Source organism: Mytilus californianus, unplaced genomic scaffold (genome assembly GCF_021869535.1).
Source record: "Mytilus californianus isolate M0D057914Y unplaced genomic scaffold, xbMytCali1.0.p SCAF_9, whole genome shotgun sequence".
In the NCBI taxonomy this organism is placed as follows: domain Eukaryota; kingdom Metazoa; phylum Mollusca; class Bivalvia; order Mytilida; family Mytilidae; genus Mytilus; species Mytilus californianus.
This window is the reverse complement of record NW_026262745.1, coordinates 42,903,205-42,927,162: the sequence shown is the minus strand read 5'-3', so window position 1 is coordinate 42,927,162 and position 23,958 is coordinate 42,903,205. Positions and strand designations below refer to the sequence as shown.

At 31.5% G+C, this 23,958-nt stretch overlaps 1 protein-coding gene across 1 annotated transcript; it reads right to left on the bottom strand.

Annotated features, from left to right (window-relative positions):
* Positions 1 to 22,672, bottom strand: LOC127714927 (membrane-associated progesterone receptor component 1-like). Its single transcript, XM_052220948.1, has 3 exons — positions 22,320 to 22,672; positions 7,685 to 7,840; positions 1 to 559 (listed from the first exon to the last, which is right to left on the bottom strand). The coding sequence occupies exons 1-3, from the start codon at positions 22,627 to 22,629 to the stop codon at positions 444 to 446; spliced, it is 582 nt and encodes a 193-aa protein (XP_052076908.1). The 5' UTR covers positions 22,630 to 22,672; the 3' UTR covers positions 1 to 443.
* Between the last annotated feature and the right edge of the window lie 1,286 nt (positions 22,673 to 23,958).

Sequence of the window (23,958 nt, the reverse complement as noted above, 5' to 3'; positions counted from 1 at the left end):
TACATGTAATACTCATTTAATATAAATAGCATATACATTTATACAATATGAAAAAGTAAAAAAAAAAATTAAAATAAGACTAAAAGCAGTTTGACAATCGTGTACAAGATTTTTAATAAATACTTTTCTTTCATTTAAGTTGCAACAACTGACCACAAAAACTATGTATGTAAATCCTTGATATGGTCAAGATATCTAAATCATGAATCATTGTTAATCTAACGCTTTAGCGTCAACATGTTTAAATCACATTATTCTAAAAGACCTTTATGTCTTGGACATAACATATAAACAACAACATTTTTGGATTAAGTGCTAATGATTCAGGACTACTATAAAAAGGACAGCACTAATTTGGATTTATTACATGTCAATGTGGTCCAGACAGATTAGTTGGCTTAAACATGGCAGATAGCACCAGTCAACAACTTAACAAAAACAAACTAGTCTTTCTTTTTCTCTTCTGTGCTCTTGTCTTCTGAATGTTCATCTTCTGTATCGGAATATTCTCTTGGTGTCTCTCCAGGCTTTAGTAACCGTCCAACATAATCATATTTCTCTGAAAATATATTTGCATTTACTTACTTCATGTATTTAAAGGATACTAAATTATCTTCTTTTATAAGTGTTATCTTATACATAATTGTTTTATAAATTGATTGAACTTAGCATGTTTAGATTAAGCAATGTTAATTAGTCATTTGACAAACATTTGAAAGTTGCTTGAACTGTGCATGTAGTTTAAATGTAAGTATCGTAGAATATTTTCAGTGCACTCAAATCCTTCTTACATGTCATATATATATATTCAAAGCAAAGGAGGGGGGGGGGGGGGGGGTGGAAGGCACTTTATATTAATAATACATGGGTGATGGGTATCAGATCAACTTTTTACACTATAATGCACTATGATTCTCAATTACAATTGTCTGGGTGGCAGGTGCTGAAACAAACTGCCTTCCAACCCCCAAACCCCCATACATTTTTTTTCTGGAATAACCCTCATGATAGTGATCCTGTTGAGTTTTGCACATAAAATGATAAAATTCACTGTTCGTGGGTGATAAAGTAATACAGGACTATTGAATAGTAGTAAATTTACAGCATTGTCAGAGCTTTCTGATTGTTTAATGTAATCTGGTATTTCCTATTTTGTCATAGTGGCTGTACATGTCATGATCAGCAAAATCAACAGTCAAGGGTCTCACTTAAATAAGTTATTAGAGAAAAAATAACATACATGTGTTATTATAGATACTTTCATGAGTTGTCTGCTCTTTTTTTCTTAATCTGTAGTAACACATGTTTGTTATTGGTTAATACATCAAAAATATTTTTATTTTTAGTAGGCTCTTGGGATTTCTTGAAACTTTGCGCAGAAACTTAATACATAACCTATATAATTAAATTTCCAATTCAATTAATACATTTTTTATCAACCATGGTAAATCAATGAGACAAGGCTTTTAAGGGATACACTAAGCTGTAATAACAAGGCTTAGTTTCATTGAAGACCCATTGGTGGCCTTGGGCTGTTGTCTGCTCTATGGTCGGGTTGTTGTCTCTTTGACACATTCCCCATTTCCATTCTCAATTTTATTAGTTATTACAGGCATGTAACTTATTAAATGAGACACTAGGGAATTACTTGGAATCTTGCGCAGACCCTCATTGCATGCTCTGATCATTATTTCTTACAATGAATTAAAATATATTGTGATATATGTCTGAGAAATGGCTTTGAAGAGATGTAGAGAAGGTGTAATAACACCCATTAGTTATTACAGGCATATATTTTCTGTAATAACATAGGTGTACTATACATGATTGGCAAACTATGAACTGTTATATCTTTCTAAAGTTTAGTATACATAAAGACTATAATAATACCTATAGAACATGTAGAACTTGTATACAATTTATCAAAGTAAAGGAAGTATATTGCCTCTTTGAAACATGTAACATACATATGTTATCACAGTTTTTTTATATTTTAGCCCACACTAACGACATGTATGTTATTTTTCTCTAATAACTTGCTGTGCGTTTGTTTAGTCAACATTACATGTAGCTAGAGGTATAAAAGGGGGGGGGAGGGTTGACATCTTACAAACATGTTTAACCCCACCATGCCCACCGCATGTTTGTATCTGACTAGTCAGGAACCTCTAGCCTTTGTTAGTCTTGTGTTACTTAAGTTTTTGGTTCATTTAAAATTGAGAATTGAGAATTGTACATTTTCAGAGTTAAGTGTGGCGTCCATTTCGCTAAGCTAGTATACATTATTGTTTAGGGGCAAACTAAAGCTTGTCTCCAGGTGCGGGATTTTCTTGAGTGACCTTGGGCTGTTTTCTGCTACATGTATTTGGTCAGGCTGTTGTCTCTTAGACCCATTTCCTGTTTCCAATTTTTTTTTGTAGGTGTAAAATAAAATAATATAGATACAATATCAATGAATATATGGAGAACATTATTATAATCACTTAGATGGGAGATATTAATGGAAGCAAAATTATGAAAGTCAAACTTCATAGCAAGTTCCATCAACGTTTGGTAAAGTTGTCCTACATGTCCTAATGAATGCTTGCAAACTGATTTGTTAATGTCAAAAATTGCATTTACATTTTATATGCTATTTATATATAAAACATGTACAATCATAATGTACCAGGGGTCACCACACTTTAGAATTATAGGGAAGACTTCTCCCTGGCAGCCAAACAGTTAGAAGTGAAGACCAAACAGGGAGACTTCAGGGAGAAGTGAAGCCCCAACAGGTAGACTTCAGGGAGAAGTGAAGCCCCAACAGGGAGACTTCAGGGAGAAGTGAAGCCCCAACAGGTAGACTTCAGGGAAAATTGATGGATCGCATAAATACTTTCTAAGAATTAAATTTTCTAAGCATCTTTCCCTTTTTTTATACCTACGGACACAAATTGTCAAAAAATATAAGGACCATAAGAGCTATGGTTCTGCAGCTAGGACTGAATGAATTGAAGTTTGAAATTAGTCAAATTTTGATGCAACTGATCAAAGATTTTTCAATCAAAAGTCTATTTTCAATTGCTCATAATTGTGTTTAAATAAAGCAAGAAAAATAATAATTATTAATTGATAAGTAAGTCTATATATCTTGAATATGGTTTCACTGTCTTTTATTGCCATTTCATAATGAATAAACAAATATATTTGTTCTTTATTCTTAAAAAGAATTCAGAAAAAAAAATTTTTGTCACTTGCTGAAAACGTGTAGTAAAACTCTTGTTAATTTCAAATCGTGTGCGATTGTTTGTGTTTTTTTCAAGGAAAAGGCTGTTTTCTATCATCAAGTCATCTTCCCTAGCCAAGGGTTACGATCCACTTCCCTCCTCTCCACCCTTGGCAGATTAAACCAACATTTGTGATAACAATGTTGCGCCATCTATCGGTAGATTAAAGTCACGCCCATTCCGAATACATTATTCATGACCAATGGTAGCACTTGAACTCTTCAATTTGGAGGTAAAAACACGGTAGCGTCTAGATTCTACACACTCGGTAAAGCAGGAAACGAAAATATACGTTGACATTCATGCATTTGTGCAAGAAACATACACAGGAACTTCTATCAATTGATTAAAAACATTCAAATTGTCACTAAATATAGTTGTATGTTTAGGGATGTAAAGGCTTGTTGCACAATAAGCACGTGGCAATTGTTTACATACACTTTCTACATTTACACATGATCATGTTATAGGCACTTTTTGATTGGATGCAGCGAGTTTCGACTGCAACCAATGAAAATCATTACCTTGTGTCTCCGAAATTCTATCTCAATCCGCCAAGGGTGGAGAGGAGGGAAGTGGATCGTAACCCTTGGCTAGCGAAGATGTCATCAAGTAGACATTGAAAATGATTCTAAATGATTCTAAAACACTTCAGGAGTGTTAAAATGTGACAAAATTATAAAAAGTAACATTGGAAAAGTTGTAAATGTCATTACCGGAAATTGAATTAAGTACTTGTAAATCAAAAACAAATACTGTGCCAGATGTGGTGGAAAATTCGTACTTCATAGTTTACAAAAATATACAACTCTGGAAGTTAAGTGTTGTCTTTGAAGTTAAGTGTTGTCCTTTAGTAAATTAATGTTAAATGTATTCATCACAATATTGTTTAAAGGACCATTAGCTAAATCATACATGTCATAGCACATGCAGCAGTCTATATAACACCAAATCCTGAACGAAAAACAGACTACATTTTGTAGGTTATTCATCATTGTGCTGGTTCCCGGCTGACTACAAAAAATAAACTTTGTACGTAGTTTAAATACAAGAGGATTCCAGTTACATTATGCAACTTTTGAAAAGAAATGAGATTTTTTTAATGAAGCATCAAATTTTGATATCTATCAGTCATGTCAGTAAATATTAGATTTCAAAACCCAAATTGCATATTAATATGGATTAGGTAGATGATTAGATTAGGCAGATGATAAGAGTTTTGAAAGAAAAAAGGGCGCCTTCTACAATTTCAATAACAAAGATGTTAGAAAATAAACAAACATCACAAAATCAAGTTTTTTTCTTGTTTCTTGCTTATCATGCTTACAGTACACCTTGTCTTGCAATTTTAATGTTGGAGAATAAGACGGTGGACAATTCAAGTCTGAATTCGGGGATAAACATGATAACATGTTTTTTATTTCGTTGAATATCTGATTAAAATTGAGAATGGAATTTTTTTGCATTTGGATCGAGAATTTTTCAAAAATCATGAGAAATTGGGGAATTTTACTGAAAATCGAGGGCGACATAAATTTCTCCCTGGAGCTTTTCTAGAGCGAAGTAGGGAGTGGTAGGGCAACATAGTTGGTCACTTTGCCTGGTGTGGTGACCCCTGATGTACAGAGGATTCATCAACTTTCGTGGGTACCAATTTTCTTCAATCTTGGATTGACTACAAATGGCATTTTATATGGATATTTAGCAGTCAGAGCTCAGATACAAACAAGTCGTTTTTTGTTTTTGACTTACAGAAGTGAAAAAAAATGTATTTGTTATAAAAATGTGTTTTCATTTTCAGACTTATTTAAGTCAGAAAATGACAGACTTGTTTAGGTCTAATTATGTTTATGAAAAGACTTAATTTTAATTGGTGGCCAATGTAAACCACCTATGACATCATAAACCTGTCTGAGAGTTCACAAGGACCTGAGCTATCTATATTTAATCATCTGATTGAACATTTTTACTTGAAATAAGATTATTTTCCTCATTTTGTGTGGTTATAGATGGTTGCATTGTAAAGTAAATAAACATTATCTCTGTTTTTTTAGGCTCTCATGCATATTTTTCTTTAGAAGACAAAGCATTGTCTTTCAATGTTGTCATAATTTCATGTAGATGCATGAACTTTTTATAAATATGCTTGGGTCTTGAAGTTAACCAATTTTGGTAACTTATGGACTTGTAGGAGTCAATATTTGCAACTTTTTAATTCAGGTCAAATATTTCTTGCTTAACACTAATTGACTTATAGAAGTCATAATTTGTCTTAAATTAAAGGTAGCAGGGATGGGGTAATCGTAATCTGTAATCGTAATCGATTGTAATTGATTACATTTTTTCCAGTAATCGACAGTAATCTGTAATCTAAGACATTTTCGATTACATGTAATCGTAATTTAATCGATTACAGCAAAAATTATGATGTAATCATCGATTACTTTTCGATTACATTTCGATTACTTTTGTAAAATTGTTTGAAGATATATAACCTATTTTAAATGGAAATATGTATATGTATTCATCACTTTGTAGTACAGATAAAATAGAATGTATTGATATGACTTAAAGAGTTTATCAACTGCCTTATTTCTATCTATTGTCTCGAGCTGCATTATTTTCAACCAGATCCCCTTCCAAAATTTACTTTATATCTAGCTTTCGAAACAAATGGATTTATGTGCTTGTCAACAATTCAAGACCTTTTATATTTAAATAAGAAAATAGATTTGAAATAAGAAAATAGATTTGAAATAAGAAAATAGATTTCGAATAAGAAATGTGTCTTAAGTTAAGTTCTGTACTACATTAAAGTAGTAAGCTTATTTGTATTAAAATTCCTTTAAGCATAATTTTCAATAAGAGTTGAAATTTATACTAAGAATAGATAAACAGTTGATTTCTTATAATGTTATGATATACATGTATATAAAAATTGAGAAAGTACACAAAATCCTTTTAACAATGAACCAATGGCTATGCATTGAAATTCTTTTCAGAAATAGATATATGTATCCCTCTTTGACACTATAAATATACATTGTTTATAATTTGATTAGAGAATAAAAAAATCTTAACAAACTTCTTGTCTTTACTAATCAGATGATCAAAGTCTTCTAATCAATAAGATACAGACTTTGTTTTTATTTCAATTACTGTATGTCTAATTAAGAGGGAGATTTACATTATATTTGCCCCAGGTTATAAATTGTACTCCAATGGCAGTTTTATAACCTGTAATTAGGGTGGTTATCCAAACAAAAGGATTAAATTATGCATATAATTATAAATTTTGATCTCTAAAATTAGCTGAACAAATTAATTATTCTACTTTTTTATATTTTTGTCAGAGAAAACTTCCAACATTGTAATTAACTATGCTAAAATATACCTGTTTTTAATGAGTAAAAACAAAAACATTAACTTAAGTCAGTATGAAAGCAAAATTTTTGAAAAAACCTTAAATATAAATAAGTGATTGATGCAATGCAATATCATCTTTCATTCATGTTGAAAGTCAAAATTTCAAGATTTATTTTAATATTTCTGATTCTCAGTAAGAGATTCCATCTAAAACAACTGTCAACTTATAATTTGGAAACAATGCTTTAAATGCTGTTTTTGGTAAAGTTCGAAATTTCCACTATACAAACTTTGAGCAAAATAATTGTGTTTAACTAACTTTATTTTTTTGTTAAAATTTTGAAGCATGTAATTGACAGTAATCGAAAAGTAATGTAATTACTTTTGATAAAGTAATCGATTGCAATCGATTACATACAACAATTTGAGTAATCGATTATTAATCGATTGCACAAAAATCCTTCAAGTAATCGATTATTAATTGATTACATTTGTCAGTAATCGTGCCCATCCCTGAAAGGGAGACAAATCTTGAAACCTACAAATTTAGACCTCTACGAGTCAAAAGCAGATTTAGACTTATTTATGTCTGAGCTCTGACTGTTTAGGGAGCAACCATTTAACTTCAAGGGGGGGTTATGGTTTTTGAGTCAGAATTTTTTTTTTCGAGCAAAGCGTGAATTTTTTTTTTAGTTTTTCGACGCTATCAATCAAATTATTTTTTTCAAAACTTAAACTAAGGTATGGGGAAAATCTGGATTCAGAATATTTTTTTAGTCATCTGCTTGACCACAATATTTGTTTTCATCAAATTGGGGATCAGAATATTTTTTTAGGTAAAAACCATAACCCCTCCTTGAAGTTAAATGGGTGTTCCCTTATTTTTGTGATTTTGCCAAATTTTGCACACAAGCCTGAGAACATATGTACTTCGTTGAACATTTTAATTCGTGGGTTACCTATACTAATGATATCTAGGAAAAATTGGTATCCCACGAATAATGATGAATCCACAGTATTGCGGATTCTATTACACCAGTTTTATTTACCTGTAAATTGCATCTCCCATTCTTTGACTCTTTCCATTTGTTCTAGATTGAGATCTGACAGATCATCATATTCATCCTTTAGAGCCTCCTCATTAAGTGAGAACGTACCAAGACCTCTTGATGCATCTCTACCTGCAAATACTCCATAGGCACCATCTGAAAAAGAGAAGATTTGTGTTGACCATTAACAACAACTTGAACAAGACATGCAAGAGGGGAACAACCATAAAAATTCTGTAGTTTTTAATCTGTAGTCTCAAAAATAATAATACGGCCATAATGATTTAGACATTTTTTACAGGTTTTACTCAATATTCTCAGAATCGAAAAACAACCCTGTTTTTATGTTATTTGGTTTTTGTGTGTGTCATATCCATTTACATATGTATTTAGTTGTATTTAAGCCATTTGCAAATGACTTTGTTCTTATGTTGTGCTGTAACACCTCTGTCCCAGGTTAGTCATGTGAGAGGAGGGTTGAACACTCACAAGCATGTTTAACCCTAGCCTGTCACATTCTGAAAAATGCATGTCCTGACAGAAAATCAAATATTCAGTTAGTAAGGGTCTTAGCTAATGATTTGTTGTGAAAGTGTCAAGACTTGCATGACAAGGAGCATTTGCATTGCTTTTTAGCTGCACAAAAGAATAAGTGCCAAATACCTTGACATGTTTATACCAATCAAAGCTGCAATTACCTGGGACTATTATACAATATATTATGTCCCAGAATTACCTTGGCTCATGAATGTACAAACATTTTTAGGTTATTCATCTTTTTTTTTTCCCATTTAATTCTTTTTTGTGTTTTTGTCTATTGAAACGTACTAATCAAAACTATATCAGATACAAAGTATTCTCTGAACTTTAGTTTCATTTTATTTAGATAACAACAAAAAGAAAGCGGTCGTAATTCAAACCCACTCCGTTGTCTTGATCGGTTGAATAGTATTTACGTTAAGTTCATCCTATGCATTGTAAAATTGTAACTTGAAAGATCGCCTGGTTCCCTGTTAAATTGTCTACATTTTAAATTCGTAGAGGTACATGATTTAAGTTATGTTCATCCTATGAATCGTAAAATTGTTACTGAAACGATGGCCTGGTTCCCTTTTAAATTGTCTACACTTTAAATTTGTAGAGGTACATGATGTAAGAAAGGCCTATTTTCATATATTTATTGCATAAAATTATAAAGGAAATAGAATCCAGTGTGTTGAGGAATTATTGAAGTAGACCTGGAAACTTTTCATATGACGTTTTGTAAAACATTGAATACAGATTTGGAGGGCAAACTTTTACAACTTAAAATGGTTTAAATGACTTTTAACTGCAAAGGAGTAGAGCCAGTAACACCACTAAACGGCCCTGTAAAAGTGTGATTTTTAAACTTTAATTGTTTGAATAAATCTACTGTGTATGTATAGCTAAATGTATTATTTTTTAAAGTATAATACCAAAAATTGTATATCTGCTTCATAAATTATAAGTATATTAGCCTGAAAAGGAATAGATTTTATTTTAGTCCATTTTTATAGAAATTTGTCATCTTTTTCGACCTTACTTCATGATTTCATATGTGGTGCCACCCCTTGCCCAATGAAATTTTGGTTGAAAAGTAAAGAACATGGTATGTTTAAAACATTTTAAAATGAATATTCATTGGTGAGGGGTGGCATCACTGTTAATTTTTTTTTGAAAATTGTCATATCTTTTCCCAAATTATGCAGAAAATCAGTACAATGTAGGTAACAAATTCAGCTACATATACGACGTCACAATTTACATCACCAATGACGCAATTGGTGAAAATCTTTTTTTTAACTGAAATAATTGGACATTCTAACATATGTTTTCAGAAAAATTTCACAATATTATTGCAGTTAAAAAATTTCTGAATTTTAGGGCCAAAATTATGAGTTCATGAACCAACTCCTTTCATAGTAATAGACTATGCGACATGCATCTTTCGATTCTGAATGTAAACTGGAAGTATTAATTTGATTGTAAGCAATGAAATGAATTCAGAATTATGATACGCAATACCTTCAAATTATCAAGTTTCAGCAGCAGTTAGTATTCATGTATTTTGATACTTTTAAAATTGTAAAGTGATTCAATAATATCGATAATTGTTGTACTCGTGTTATTTGGCATGAAATTATGTTCTGTTTTACTTCTTATTTTGTACTCATTTAAAAAGGGGGATACTGATTGCAGAAGTCAATATAAAAGCACGTGTTCGACTTGTTAAATTTTTTTCTTCGTAACTGGATTTAAAATTTACTTTTTAATCTAAATTTTCATGAGCATTTGCTGAAACGTAAATAAATAATGCAATTAAGCTTCTATCTTGATAAAATGTTCTCCTGTCAGGCCTAGGTGTGTTGATCTACCTGTACAAGTGATTAGCGATCTATAGCCGGATATCCCTGAGGGCTTTGTTTACAAAGTTCTATAATCAGGGGGACCCTTTGGATTATAATACAATTACATGCAATTGATTATAATTGCGAAGAAAAAGGGTGGCGGCTAGCGAAACAAACATATTTTGACAAAGGTGGAGATCATTTGACAATAGCGGAAGATAATATAACGATGGCAGGAATCAGTTGGCAATGGCTGAAGATAATTTAGCCATCATAAAGCTTTATAGAGTACTTATTAAATAGTGTTAAATATAAATAACTGGAAAATGTGTCCATGGGACACAGTTGATGTCCCCACTTGCATACATGTATGTATATAACGTTATAAAGAGACATAACCAGTGATCGGGAAGGACGTGCGCCTTGCGCCAATTGCGCTTATCGACCAGAATTGGCGCATAGAGTGACAAATGTAAGCGCCCGTGTGACGCATGATATTTTTCACTTCGTTTTGAAACGTTGAGATATCGTCAAATGGATTTCCGGTCGTATTTCGTACCGCCATGTGTGAGTACACAACTGTGTAGTGTTTACTCCAATGATAGGAGCACCTATATATTTTTGGGACGTCTCGGGTGTTTTCCTATGGTAATAATAGCAACATTAGCCTGGCATCCTGACCCAATCTAATACTACTGTCAAGCAGTTGGCCAGCGGCTCTTTTCACAAAAAAACTTAAGAGTAAAAATACTCGTAAGTCATAAACATTTCAGTATAACTTACGATCAATTTTAATCGTAAGATTTATTGTGAAAAGAGTCACAGGATCCCAGGCTATAGCAACATGCGGGATGACTGATTACCCAAAAAACGTAATTAACCATCATTCATGATATAATTTTTTATCATGTAAACAACTTTAAATTTGCTAGTACAGGCGATAATTCTTCTCTAATTATAATCTTTTAAGTAAGCTTGCTATTATTTCGATTGAAAAATCCAAAAGCCTTTTTATGAATAGCATAGTATTTGTCTCCATAAAAGGGGCTTAACTGTCCTTGTCAATTTTTTTGGTCTTTGGCTAGTTTTGAATTTTGTAAACATGCCTTCAGCGAATTGTTGTTGTGTCTTATCAATTAACGTTGCTCTCTACTGTTATTCTTGTCATCGTGATGAAGTAATAATAATACAAGTGCAGAGGAAATGCCAGAAACGTCCTCTAATACGGAACGTCTGGAATAAGTATGGTATCGACGAAGACCCAAATTTAATGTAAAAAAAAACATGAACATGAACAAGGGAACAGTACAAGTTTTAACATTGTAAATAAAGGTTATCGTAAATATTGCCCGGTTTGGTAAAAGTTATTGTATATTCATTGAAATTGAAATTACAAAATCACAGGAACAATATCCATGATATTAATTAGAATCATACTTTTAAGTACAGTGAAATATACACTTTTTTTATATTTTTTTTATTGTAAACGAATGGCCCACTCATTTGACAACATGGCCCATTCATTCTAAAAATGGCCCATTGAATTTATTTTTGGGGGGCCCTGGGCCCATAGAGAAAAAATCCTTCCAGATCACTGATAACAAGAGAACTGTAAAAGTGATGCCACCCAAATTGTGTTTAATGGTAATAAGCATTGTGTATAAGTTTCATAACATTTTGTTGAGGCAAACTAAAGCAATTTTTCCGTTTATAAAGGGGCATAACTCTAGAACGGTAACAATGACACCACCAAAATTCGAACATAAGTTTCATAACATTTGGTTGAGGCAAACCAAAGTAAGGGAAAGGAAACTAATATTTGGACGTACATACCAGTACGTACGGAAGGACAAGGGTTACACTTAATGCCCCCTCAGCAGGGGTGGGGGAATAAACATTCTGGGGAAAATGTCAGTTATTAGAAATATGGGATCACCTGACTTTGGTGATCACAATACTGGTATGATATCTTTATCATGTATTGCATTGTTGTTTTTTTTCAAAAAATACTACAATACTGGAATATGATTGTATACCAGTATACCAGTATTGTTAGAAGTAATGATTTAATCAAATTATGTTATATATATATTTATATATACATGTATGGTGGACAAAGCATAAATAATTGTGTATCAGCAAAGTTTTTAGGGAAGTACTAAAGATTTGGCTCATGTTGATAAGGAATACTTTGCAATAGCTAGCTATTTATTGTCTGTCAGATTTATAAGAAGACAAAATAATATCTGTACATGTACTTCATTCCAATTAATCAACCAGGTACTTGAAATTGAAAGTGGTAATTTTGTTATTAAAAGAGATGATTTTCTGCTGCTTTTGTACATGTAATTAGTGTCAGTTTAGTTTTTACAGGACAATATCTTTTTATACTTTTTTTTAGTTTATATTAACACTTTATAATTTTTAAACTTATTTCAATGTCAGAATTTTTTTTTTTCAACACTGAAGATAATTTTTCTTTCTAATACAATGTAATAAATATAAAATCAATTAATTCAAATTCCTCAAAGCATTATTTATTATTCTTCATGTATAAATTTTATTTTATTATTGTGTCACATATATATTGATCATGTTGATTGTACATTAACATGATTAATATACAATAACGTAATAAAAATACACATTTAAACAATCAATATCCAGCCATTAAGTTGGCTTATGAGACACATATTAACAAAATAATTCACATTTATATATATATACATGTATATGTCTGCCTATGTGTAATAACATCTGTAAATTATACCTTGTCCATCGGATTTCTTATGATTAAGAAATACCAGGCATAAGAATATTTATAAAGTGCCTAGAAAATCAACCTCACAAAATATGAGTAGATCTGAATCTTTACTTCCTCCCCAACCGGGGCTGTAACCTGTACTTTTCACTTCATACTTCTATGACAACACAACGTAGCATTGCGGAGACACCTTATCCCGTCTTCTAACTATAGCTGATAAAAGATCAGCTATTGTTTAGGGAGGTGTTACCTTCTCGTAGGAATTAAACAAGAACGTCTAAACTCAATACACAAAGTATTTTAAAGTGTAAAGGAATGATCATCTACTCATCTCTTCAGTATAATTACAGGATGCTATTCTATTTTTAGAAGCATACAATCACTGTAAATTTATATATATAATATGTTTGCCTATGTGTAGTGACAACTGTATATATATATATGTTAAAATATACTTTTTCACTTTTTTGGTCTTTTTGGAAAATGTTGTTTGTGCTGTATTTAGACCCCTCCAACAAGAAATTTGTTTTGCATGCACACATATAAAAATTGCGGTTTTTATACAACGCAATCATACATGTTGGTTTGACCTTTGTTTTCAATTTAGACTTGTGTATATATATATATATATAGAAGTCTATAAAAAGGACCAACCAGCAAATTTACTATGTACTGGATCGTCTAGAATAGACGATACTGTGCAGATAAGGAAAAAAATTATATAAGTCTAGAGATTTGCACAACGATACTAATATAAGATGGTATTATACGAAGATGTTGTTAATAAATCGTGTTGACAAATATTTCGGCTTAACAAATAGCCTTCTTCGGTGTCAATTATTTTAACAATACTTTTTAACATATATATATGTATGTACACAACATTCACTTACAATTTGTTTGTTCATGTACATGTCAGATTCTCATTTGCAACCTTTCCTTTAAATTTAATCATTTAAATAATTGTCATTTAGAAACAATTAAATAAGAAAACTTTTATTATAGATCAAAGTGATTTTAATTTGATAACAAGCTTGTTTAAGGAAGTTCGCTACTCAGTTTCAAAATAACAAGCTTTTCATAACACTAGTCTATATTGATAGGGGATTAATAAAGGAACAAAAAGAGCAAAAATAAAATATAGGTCAATGTGCTTGTTTTCCAGATATTAGCCATTGAAATTTTAGCGGGAAAATATTCTCTCTTGATTTTTCATAGCTTTTTCATTGACAAGTTAAAGTTCTCAAAAACTATTAAAAAATAATTAAGATTTTATAAGACTTTTACAGATGGCTTATAATTATGCATGTAAAAGATTTTTAAAAAGAAAAATGGGGGTCAATGGGCAAAATTTTTTAAGGCAATCAAATAGATAAAACTAGGGGATTCTGAAAATCTGACAAAAATTCCAAAACATGACAAGCGAACTTCCTTAATGACTACTTATTCCAGGAACACAGAGTAATTAGTTACTAATTTATCATGATGATGATTATAATACATCAAAGTGATTGGTGGATTTACTGTATATTCTATTTTATACTGCAGCTTGAACACTTCCTGTTGTCTTATATATCTACCAAATATAGTCATGATAGTGATAATTCATGCAATGTCGATTTCATATAACGTCACTTTTCTTCACAGTTTGGGTTTCATTTAGGGATTGAAAAAACATTTTATTCTTGTGTTATCATTTCCATTAACTGATAAATAATTGAAGCCATATTAAGCTGCAGTATAAAAACAATATAAGGTCAATGTAAACTTAAGAAAAATATAAACGTTTTTTGTATTTGGCATGAAACAGTTAAAGAGTAACAAGACACTTCGGCACAAAGACACTTCAGCACCCTTTTCCAAAGACATTATTGCACTTCATTGTTTTTTTAATACAGTTGCTATTAATCTATGTTCACTATGATAATATAAGGAAAATAAATATTTACAATAAAATGAATTGTTACTAAACAAAACTTGATTATATGAGGGTCTGGATGGAGGAGGGGTCCCTCAATTCTGTATTCTTTAATTTTTTAAGCTGTTTTTCTCTATTCTTTATATATATGTTTTGCTTTATATTTCAACACTCCATTATTCTCTATTCTTATTTTTTTTGGCCTTGTTTCCTATATATTCTTTATTTGTGTGGCCTATTATTCTGTAGCATTGGTCCATTATTCTCTCTTCTGTAAACCCCATCCAGATACTCTTATATCATGTACAGTTGTATATATTTGATTGAAGATATGCACATGTTATCAAAACATATTAAACTGATTACAAATTAAAGTTATGCATTTATTGAAATTTTAAGTAGCCATAATAGGTTTTTTCACAATGACGATCAAAAGTGCACAGCTTGTGTTTGTAGATGAAGATCATTTGATCTCTAAAATTTTATAGAAAAAAAAATACCCATGATACCTGTAAATAGATTTTATTGTTTTTAATATTCCAATTGTTAAGCTACACGAATAACATGCAAACCATCTCAATATTATGTTACTGTACATCCAGTTTCAAGAAATTTTAATGGAAGGCCACTAAAACAGTTGAGTTATGCAATAATTAATAAGGTCTGAAAGCCAGTCAGGGGTACTACTTGTACAAGTAATTTTTATTTACTTGAAGAAGTAAATATTAATATACTTATATATAAGTAAATTTGTAGGATACTTATACAAGTGTATTTTATTTAATTAAAAATTGGGCTTAGTTATGTCCCTTAGACATTCAGATTTTTTTACTTATACAAGTAAAAAATTCGTAAGGGTTACGCGGAACCCAGTGTCTCGCCTACTTTTGGTGTTAATCGCAGGCTCAACAAAAATGAGGAAAAAAATTAATAAAAATATTCCTCTCTATACTATCTTTTGATTGTAAGTAGCTTCTGTCCAAGTTTGGTAAAAATCCAGGATAATTTATGAATCTAATAAATGTTTTAAAAACTTAAACTGCAGAATGTATGTAATGTTGACTGGAAGAAAAACTAAGTCCATTTATAAGTAAAATACGGAAAAAATGGAACAAAATTTTATCAAAATTTCCTTCTAGATACTAGCTTTTGATCATAAACAAGCTTCTGTCCAAGTGTGGTACAAATCCAGGATAGTTTAAGAAAGTTGTTAAAATTTTAAAAACTTTAACCACAGAGTGAATGTAATGTTAACTGGCAGAAAAACTAAGTCCAAGTAAAATACGGAAAAAATGGAATTTTTTTTTTACAAAATTTACTTCTGGATACTATCTTATGATCATAAACAAGCTTCTTTCCAAGTTTGGTAGAAATCCAGGATAGTTTAAGAAAGTTATTAAAATTTCAAAAACTTTAACCACAGAGTGACTGTAATGTTTCCTGGCAGAAAAACTAAGGCCACTTATAAGTAAAATACGGAAAAAATGGATTTTTTTTTTTTACAAAATTTACTTTTGAATATAATCTTATGATCATAAACAAGCTTCTGTCCAAGTTTGGTAGAAATCCAGGATAGTTTAAGAAAGTTATTAAAATTTCAAAAACTTCAACCACAGAGTGAATATTTGTGGACGCTGCCGGAATGCAGGATCGCTATGTCTCGCTTTTTCAACAAAAGTCGAACGCTCGACAAAAAGCCATCCTATCTTCATTTCTTGAATTCTTAGGACTTCTTTGCTTAATAGAATTTTGAATTGTCTGTCCTTGGCAGATGTCTTTACTAATATCATTTAATGTAATTTCATGGACAATGAAAATCTCATTTGTCTGTTATCTTCAGAACACTGCTCATTTACAAGCCCCCAAGGGGCAATTTTTGAAGGCCTTGCGCAAATACTCACAATGTAAGATCTTTGTGCAATCAGTTTCTTTGTTGAATTAATGAGATGAAACATTGAACTCTAATCAAAAGTTATGAGCTAACCTGAGAAAAATTGTAAAAGGCATGTTTTTACATCTCAAAACTTGAGAATTTTTGTATGATTGTAAAAAAAATTACTTATACAAGTAAATTTTTGAGAAAATTAAGGGGAGATTATTCAAACAATATAATTAACTTATATAAGTATATTTTATTTACTTCTTCAAGTAAATAAATATTACTTGTACAAGTAGAACCCCTGACTGAAAGCTAAATGTGGAAAATAAACAAAAGTAGGTGTTTGTCATTACAAGGTGCCGATTTGTCTTGATACCGAAATGTCCTCCTCAGGTGCCAAATTATCTTTTACAGGTACATATGTCCTCCTGTCAATTTGTCTTGGTGCTTAAGTGTCTGGAATTCCATTACAGTTCTTAGTTTCATAAAAAAAGTTGATATTTTTCTAATATTGAATATTTGTTTATTTATTTCTTACACATGTAGAAAAGTCATGACGTCTTGTATCTTAACATAATATGGGGGCGAAGTCCCCAATAACAGTAAGAAAATCAATAAAATTAATATTACTAATAAACTCAAAATTGTTAACTTTTTTTTCTAACTTCTTTAATTTATTTTCCCGCTTTTGCGTAAAAATCTCTTTCTTTCTTCCGGTCTCATTTGTCACAAGACTTTGAGTAAAATATACTAAGGAGCATCATATTGTTTCACACAAAATTGTTGTTTTTAATTTCCAAAAGAATACTGCCAGTTAAACAATTAAAATAAATTCCTTACATTTTAAAATCATTTTCAACAGATTCTGAGGTTACAATACGCTTGAATTCAAGAAATAATTTAAACAGATATTGTCTGCTTTCACAGGTAACGCCTGCCTCATATTACTTCCAGGATTAAACATTACAAATCTTAAAAAACCAACAATACCATGACTACTGGAAGGCAATACTGCAATAAAATTTTATACCAGTATTGTGATCACCAAAGTCGGTATCGGGTCCGTTCGCTCTGAATACACTTTTGCACCCCACATGTTCACCCCTGGGTCCATTCGCACCCTATTTTTATTCAAAAACTGGTTGAATTATTAGATGTTTTTAGATGAATAAATCAAAATATCTATATTTTCATTAATAAAAATTCAGGGCTGGGGGAATTTGATGAAGACTGTCTGGACCATCAGACATACCAGTTGATGATTTTCCGCCACATCAGACTTGAACTTTGATTACAATTGTGACTGTTATTTGAATTTGATACATTAATTCTTAATTAAACTGTTTGTATTAGTGCATATTAGATAGTATTGCCTATTGGTCAGTCAGAGCTCAGGAATAAACAAGTCGTTTTTTTGTTTTTGACTTGTACAGAAGTCAATAAAATGCTCCGCTGGGCGCAGCTTGATACGACCGCAGAGGTCGAACCCGGAACAGTTGGGGCAAGTATGGACACAACATTCAAGCTTGATACAGCACTGAATTTGGATTGTGATTAAATATTTGACACAGCACAGGTTTCTGACACAGAATGAATGTGGTCTAAGAACTTAAAAAATTTTAATTTACCTATTCAAACCATATCATTATTATTTGCTTTTATATATAAATCAGAAATAACCAATTTAAAATGGAAAATTTTAAAGTAAAAAAAATCCCCCCCCCCCAATTTTTTAAACCCCTTATGATTCATCACCCCCAAACTCAATCCCAGCCTTCCCTTTGTGGTATAGTGCCTGCAGTACAATTTCAGAGAGATCCATACACATGAACACAAGTTATTGTCTGGAAACTAGAAAAATGCTTGTTTTTTTGCCCCTTTTTTGTCCCAAATTCCTAAACTTTTAGGGCAATTACCCCCAAACTCAAACCCAGCTTTCCCTTTGTGATATGGAACCTTGTAGTACAATTTCATAAAGATCCATACACTTACACACAAGTTATTGTCATGAAACTAGAAAAATGCTTGTTTTTTTGCCCCTAATTCCTAATATTTTGAGGCAATTACCCCAAAAATCAATCCCAGCATTCCCTGTGTGATATGGAACCTTGTGGTACAATGTCAGAGAGATCCATGCACTAACACACAAGTTAAGTCTGGAAGTTACAAAAATGCTTATTTTTGGCCCCTTATTCCTTAACTGTTGGTACCATAACCCCCAAAATCAATCCCAACCTTCCTTTTGTGGTATTGAACCTTAAGGTAAAATTTCATAGAGATCCATTCACTTAAACTAAAGTTAGAGTGCGAAAACCAATGTGTCTTCGGACGACGATGACGACGCCAACATCATACCAATATACGACCACAAAAATTTGTTTGCGGTCGTATAAAAAATGTATTTATTATAAAAATGTGTTTTCATTTTCAGACTTATTTAAGTCAGAAAATGACAGACTTGTTTAGGTCTATTTATGTTTATGAAAAGACTTAATCTTAATTGGTGGCCAAAGTGCACCACCTATGACATCATAAAGCTGTCTGAGCGTTCACAAGGACCTGAGCTACATGTATCAATATTTAATCATCTAATAGAACATTTTTACTTAACACAAGATTATTTTCCCCATTTTGTGTAGTTCACAAGGACCTGAGCTATCTATATTTAATCATCTGATTGAACATTTTTACTTAACATAAGATTATTTTCCTCATTTTGTGTGGTTATAGATGGTTGCATTGTAAAGTAAATAAACACTATCTCAGTTTTTTTAGGCTCTCATGCATTTTTTTCTTTAAAAAACAAAGCATTGTCTTTCAATGTTGTCATTATTTCATGTAGATGCTTGACCTTTTTATAAATATGCTTGGGTCTTGAAGTTGACCAATTTTGGTAACTTACATGACTTATCGACTTGTAGGAGTCAATATTTACAACTTTTTAATTCAGGTAAATATTTCTTGCTTAACACTAATTGACTTATTGAAGTCATAATTTGTCTTAAATTAAAGGGAGACAAATCTTGAAACCTACAAATTTAGACCTCTATGAGTCAAAAGCCGAATTAGACTTATTTATGTCTGAGCTCTGACTGTTGGTGTTTTAATGGTGTATAATGTGATGTTTCAGGTTTTTTTTTAAACATTTGTGCTCTTTTGGTTTATAAAGTGCAGAGTTCGCGAAAATGGTCGGTCCTGTCGGTCAAAATGAGGCTCGGACCAGTATTTTGAAGGCTAGTGCCGGTCCCGATGACCGATCTAAAAACGGCCATTGTAGTGCATATTTCGGCACTTTTTTTACATCGGTTATTAGATGTACCTCAACTGTTTTCAATAAGTGTTTACATCGGTTATCAGATGTACCCGCTGCAAATTTTCGGTACTGGTTTACGGATTTATTATGAACAAACCAAAGCGGCGATCTACATGTGGCCTACTAAATTTGTTCATAGAGCCATCCCTGGCAAACAATCGGCGATTGAACCCTACAATGGAGCAAACAAATACTGTAACAGCCGAGAAAGTGATTCAGATGATGAAATGGATAGTGAAGATGACTTTAAATAAGAACAATCAAAAGACCTGAACTGGTCCTTCATTGTTAATGTGCCTGTGCCGTGGGTGCGAAGAATAAAACTAATATTAATAAAGTTATTTTTCGATAAAATATGTCATTAATTTTATTTAAGATTAAATTGACAGATTTTGTAGGACTGGCTAAAATTTTGTAGGACTGACAAATAATCATGCTTTGTCGGTCCCATGACCAACGGGTCAAAATAAGTTTTCGCGAACTCTGAAAGTGGTTACAATGGTTACTCAGTGTTCCCGCCTGCCCTAAATAGAAGGGCGGTCCGCCCTTGGTGCGCTTACCCCCGCCCTTCTGCCCTCCAAAGTAAAAGAATGCACCCCTCTGCCTTTTCAAAAAAATAAAATTTCCAAATTTCATGCCTACCAGCGTTTCCGGTAAAATTGTTACCTGATTGTGTAACACTAATTAACTGACGATGGCATGGATGGGTATTAAGTTTAATACCTAGTGCTTTGGCAGTTTTATCACCTTTTTTATGATTGTTTACTGCTAATTAGTGGATTTAAGATAATTGAACAAATACTAGATATTTAATATGTTATCCATTTGTAATGTTTATGTACAGCATGTACACCTGAAAAAATTTATTTCAGTAGGCATAACATAAAAAATAAAATCTTAAACAATTTTAAAGGCATACATAGTTTTGACTTAATTGGTAAAAAATGTTTTGTTTCATAACCATGAGTATGAAATTTAAAGAGGAATCAAAGAAATTTGTACTTTGAACATAAGATTCACTTCCTGTTTTTAATACTTCTTGTATTTTATAATCCTCCTGACATAGGAGCACTCAACAAATTTATTTTTAACAATGATGGAGAAAAAAGTATCTGTTTATACCTTCTGCAATATATTATTGCATCAATATAAAATATGATCATCTCCTGTCTCACCTGTTATATTTATAAAACTCCTAACTGAGGAGCACTTTGGTGTGTACTTAAAAATACTTTTTTGTAACAATTCAAATGATAATAAATAACTCTCAATAACATATATATACTATATGTTTGAACAAGTAATTTATATGTAGATGATTTAATTACATTCAACATTCAATTTTGTATGTATAACTCTATCTTTCAAAACTACTTGTTTATTTTGGTATAACGAAGTTATAAAACATTGAAATTTCTGATGATTATTTTCCATACCGAATGTACAAGTTTGTTTAGATTAACATCAAAATGATATGCTTTGCTTCATGGTATGATAATTTGATGAAAAAAAATTCTTACTGGAACCAACATCAAGAACACATTAATTTCTGAATATGGTTTAAATACAACTAATGTTCTCCAGCTGAGCCTAGCAATATTCAAGGTAATTTATACACTGTCCAACATTGCCCTTAAAATCTGGGTTATAACGCTAAAGTGCCCTTTCAGACAGCTAGCACCCTTCTGCCCTGAAATTCAAGCTGGAACACTGGTTACTCTTAAACATTTTAGTGCTGTTTTTTCAATGAAATATTTCATGATTTGAATGATTGCGTACGGTTAAAGCTTATGAAGTAGGAAACCTGATTACGTTTTTAGAATGTCACTTTACATGTAATTTGAAACAATAAAATTTTTTTATAGCATTACACCAACTAAAACACAATTAAAAAATTATTCAACACAAAACCAATAAAATGGGTGCGAATGTGAAAGGGGCGAATGATAATGGGAGCAAACGTGATTTTGGGAGAATGGACCCAGATTCGCCACAGTCAGGTGATCTGGAATATGTAATTACATCTCCATTGGAAGTAATGGGATGGAATTGTAACCCTGTCGGTAGAGTAGCAAACATGACCATGACATGAACAGTTTGTGTTGTCTAAACAATTATGACCTCTTCAGAAGCTGTAAAGCTATTTTTATCATTTTTTACTGTCACTCTGTCCTATGACTTAGGAAGGTGACACATCAACAAACAAAAACAGCCTTACAAGACCTAATAAGTATAGGAAGGTGACACATCAACAAACAAAAACAGCCTTACAAAACCTAATAAGTATTGCCCTATTAGTTAATACTATTTGGACTAGGACTTGCACAAAAACGTCTAGCCCTAAATTGTGTTTCTTAGTTGAATTTATCATATTTATTCTTCTGTAAACTACCTGGTCCATAAAACCGTTTGCCTCGTGTTACATCAAAAACTTTGAAGTTAACAGCTATCAATATTCTTCCATCTTGACCTCTGCCATCATATTCTTTCAATTGTTCAAGTGTAAAATCTTTTTTCTTCAAACGGGGAATCTGCGGCTTCGGCGCCGAGGGTGTAGTATCACGTCTTCCCCCAATTATTTTGTACAATAAAAATAGACATATTGCAAGAAGCAAAAGATTAAGAGGGCTTCCAATCAATTCTGACAGAAGATTTGAGAAAAATCCGCCACTTTGGGTCTCGTCAACAACTTCGTCAGCCATTTTATGAATATATATCGCTATTAGTTGTACTGGTTTGAGCGGTAAGCTGTGGTAGTTGACAAGGAACCGGTATCCATAAGGGGGAGTTAAATTGTGTGTACGTGTCATCCGTACATTTCATAAGCCATCATAAAAAGAATAATGTAAACATCGTAAAAACTAAGAAAAAAGGTACAAAAACAAAACGAAACGAAACAAAATAAAAAAACAAAACACAAAAAGAACCCCCCAAAAAACAATAAAACAATCAAAAACAAAAACAAAAACAAAACGAAACAAAATTATCGGGTTTTATTGTGCATCTGTAAATTGACAAAAAAAAATAAAGCATAAATTATACTCAAAGCAAAACACTTCCCTAAATCAAAGAATTGTAATATAAATACATATAAACAGTACCACTTATTCGTTATAAAATTCTATAATTGAATATATATGTGCAAGGAAATATATTAACTGATATTAAAAATTCGTAAGGGTTCCGCGGAACCCAGTGTCTCGCCTACTTTTTCTGTTAATCGCAGGCTCAACAAAAATGAGGAAGTAAATCAATAAAAATATTCCTCTTGATACTATCTTTTGATTGTAAGAAGCTTCTGTCCAAGTTTGGTAAAATTCCAGGATAGTTTATGAATCTAATAAATGTTTAAAAACTTTAACTGCAGACTGAATGTAATGTTAACTGGAAGAAAACAAAATTTCCTTCTAGGTACTAGCATTTGATCATAAACAAGCTTCTGTCCAAGTTTGGTACAAATCCAAAATAGTATAAAAAAGTTATTAAAATTTTAAAAACTTTAACCACAGAGTGAATATGTTGTTTCCTGGCAGAAAATCTAAGTCCATTTAAAAGTAAAATACGGAAAAAATGGATTTATTTTTTTACAAAATTTCCTTCTAGATACTAGCTTTTGATCATAAACAAGCTTCTGTCCAAGTTTGGTACAAATCCAAAATAGTATAAGAAAGTTATTAAAATTTTAAAAACTTTAACCACAAATAAGTGAATGTGTTGTTTCCTGGCAGAAAATCTAAGTCCATTTAAAAGTAAAATACGGAAAAAATGGATTTATTTTTTTACAAAATTTACTTCTAGATACTATCTTATGATCATAAACAAGCTTCTGTCCAAGTTTGGTACAAACCCAGGATAGTTTAAGAAAGTTATTAAAATTTTAAAAACTTTAACCACAGAGTGAATGTAATATTTACTGGCAGAAAAACTAAGTCCATTTATTAGTAAAATACGGAAAAAATGGAATTTTATTTTTACAAAATTTACTTCTGGATACTATCTTATGATCATAAACAAGCTTCTATCCAAGTTTG

Coding starts and splice junctions, on each gene's coding strand:
- LOC127714927 (XM_052220948.1), bottom strand. CDS start 22,629: ATGGCTGACGAAGTTGTTGACGAGACCCAAAGTGGCGGATTTTTCTCA. Junction 7,841..22,319: donor CAAACGGTTTTATGGACCAG/GTAGTTTACAGA, acceptor TCTCTTTTTCAG/ATGGTGCCTATGGAGTATTT. Junction 560..7,684: donor ATGGGAGATGCAATTTACAG/GTAAATAAAACT, acceptor ATATATTTTCAG/AGAAATATGATTATGTTGGA.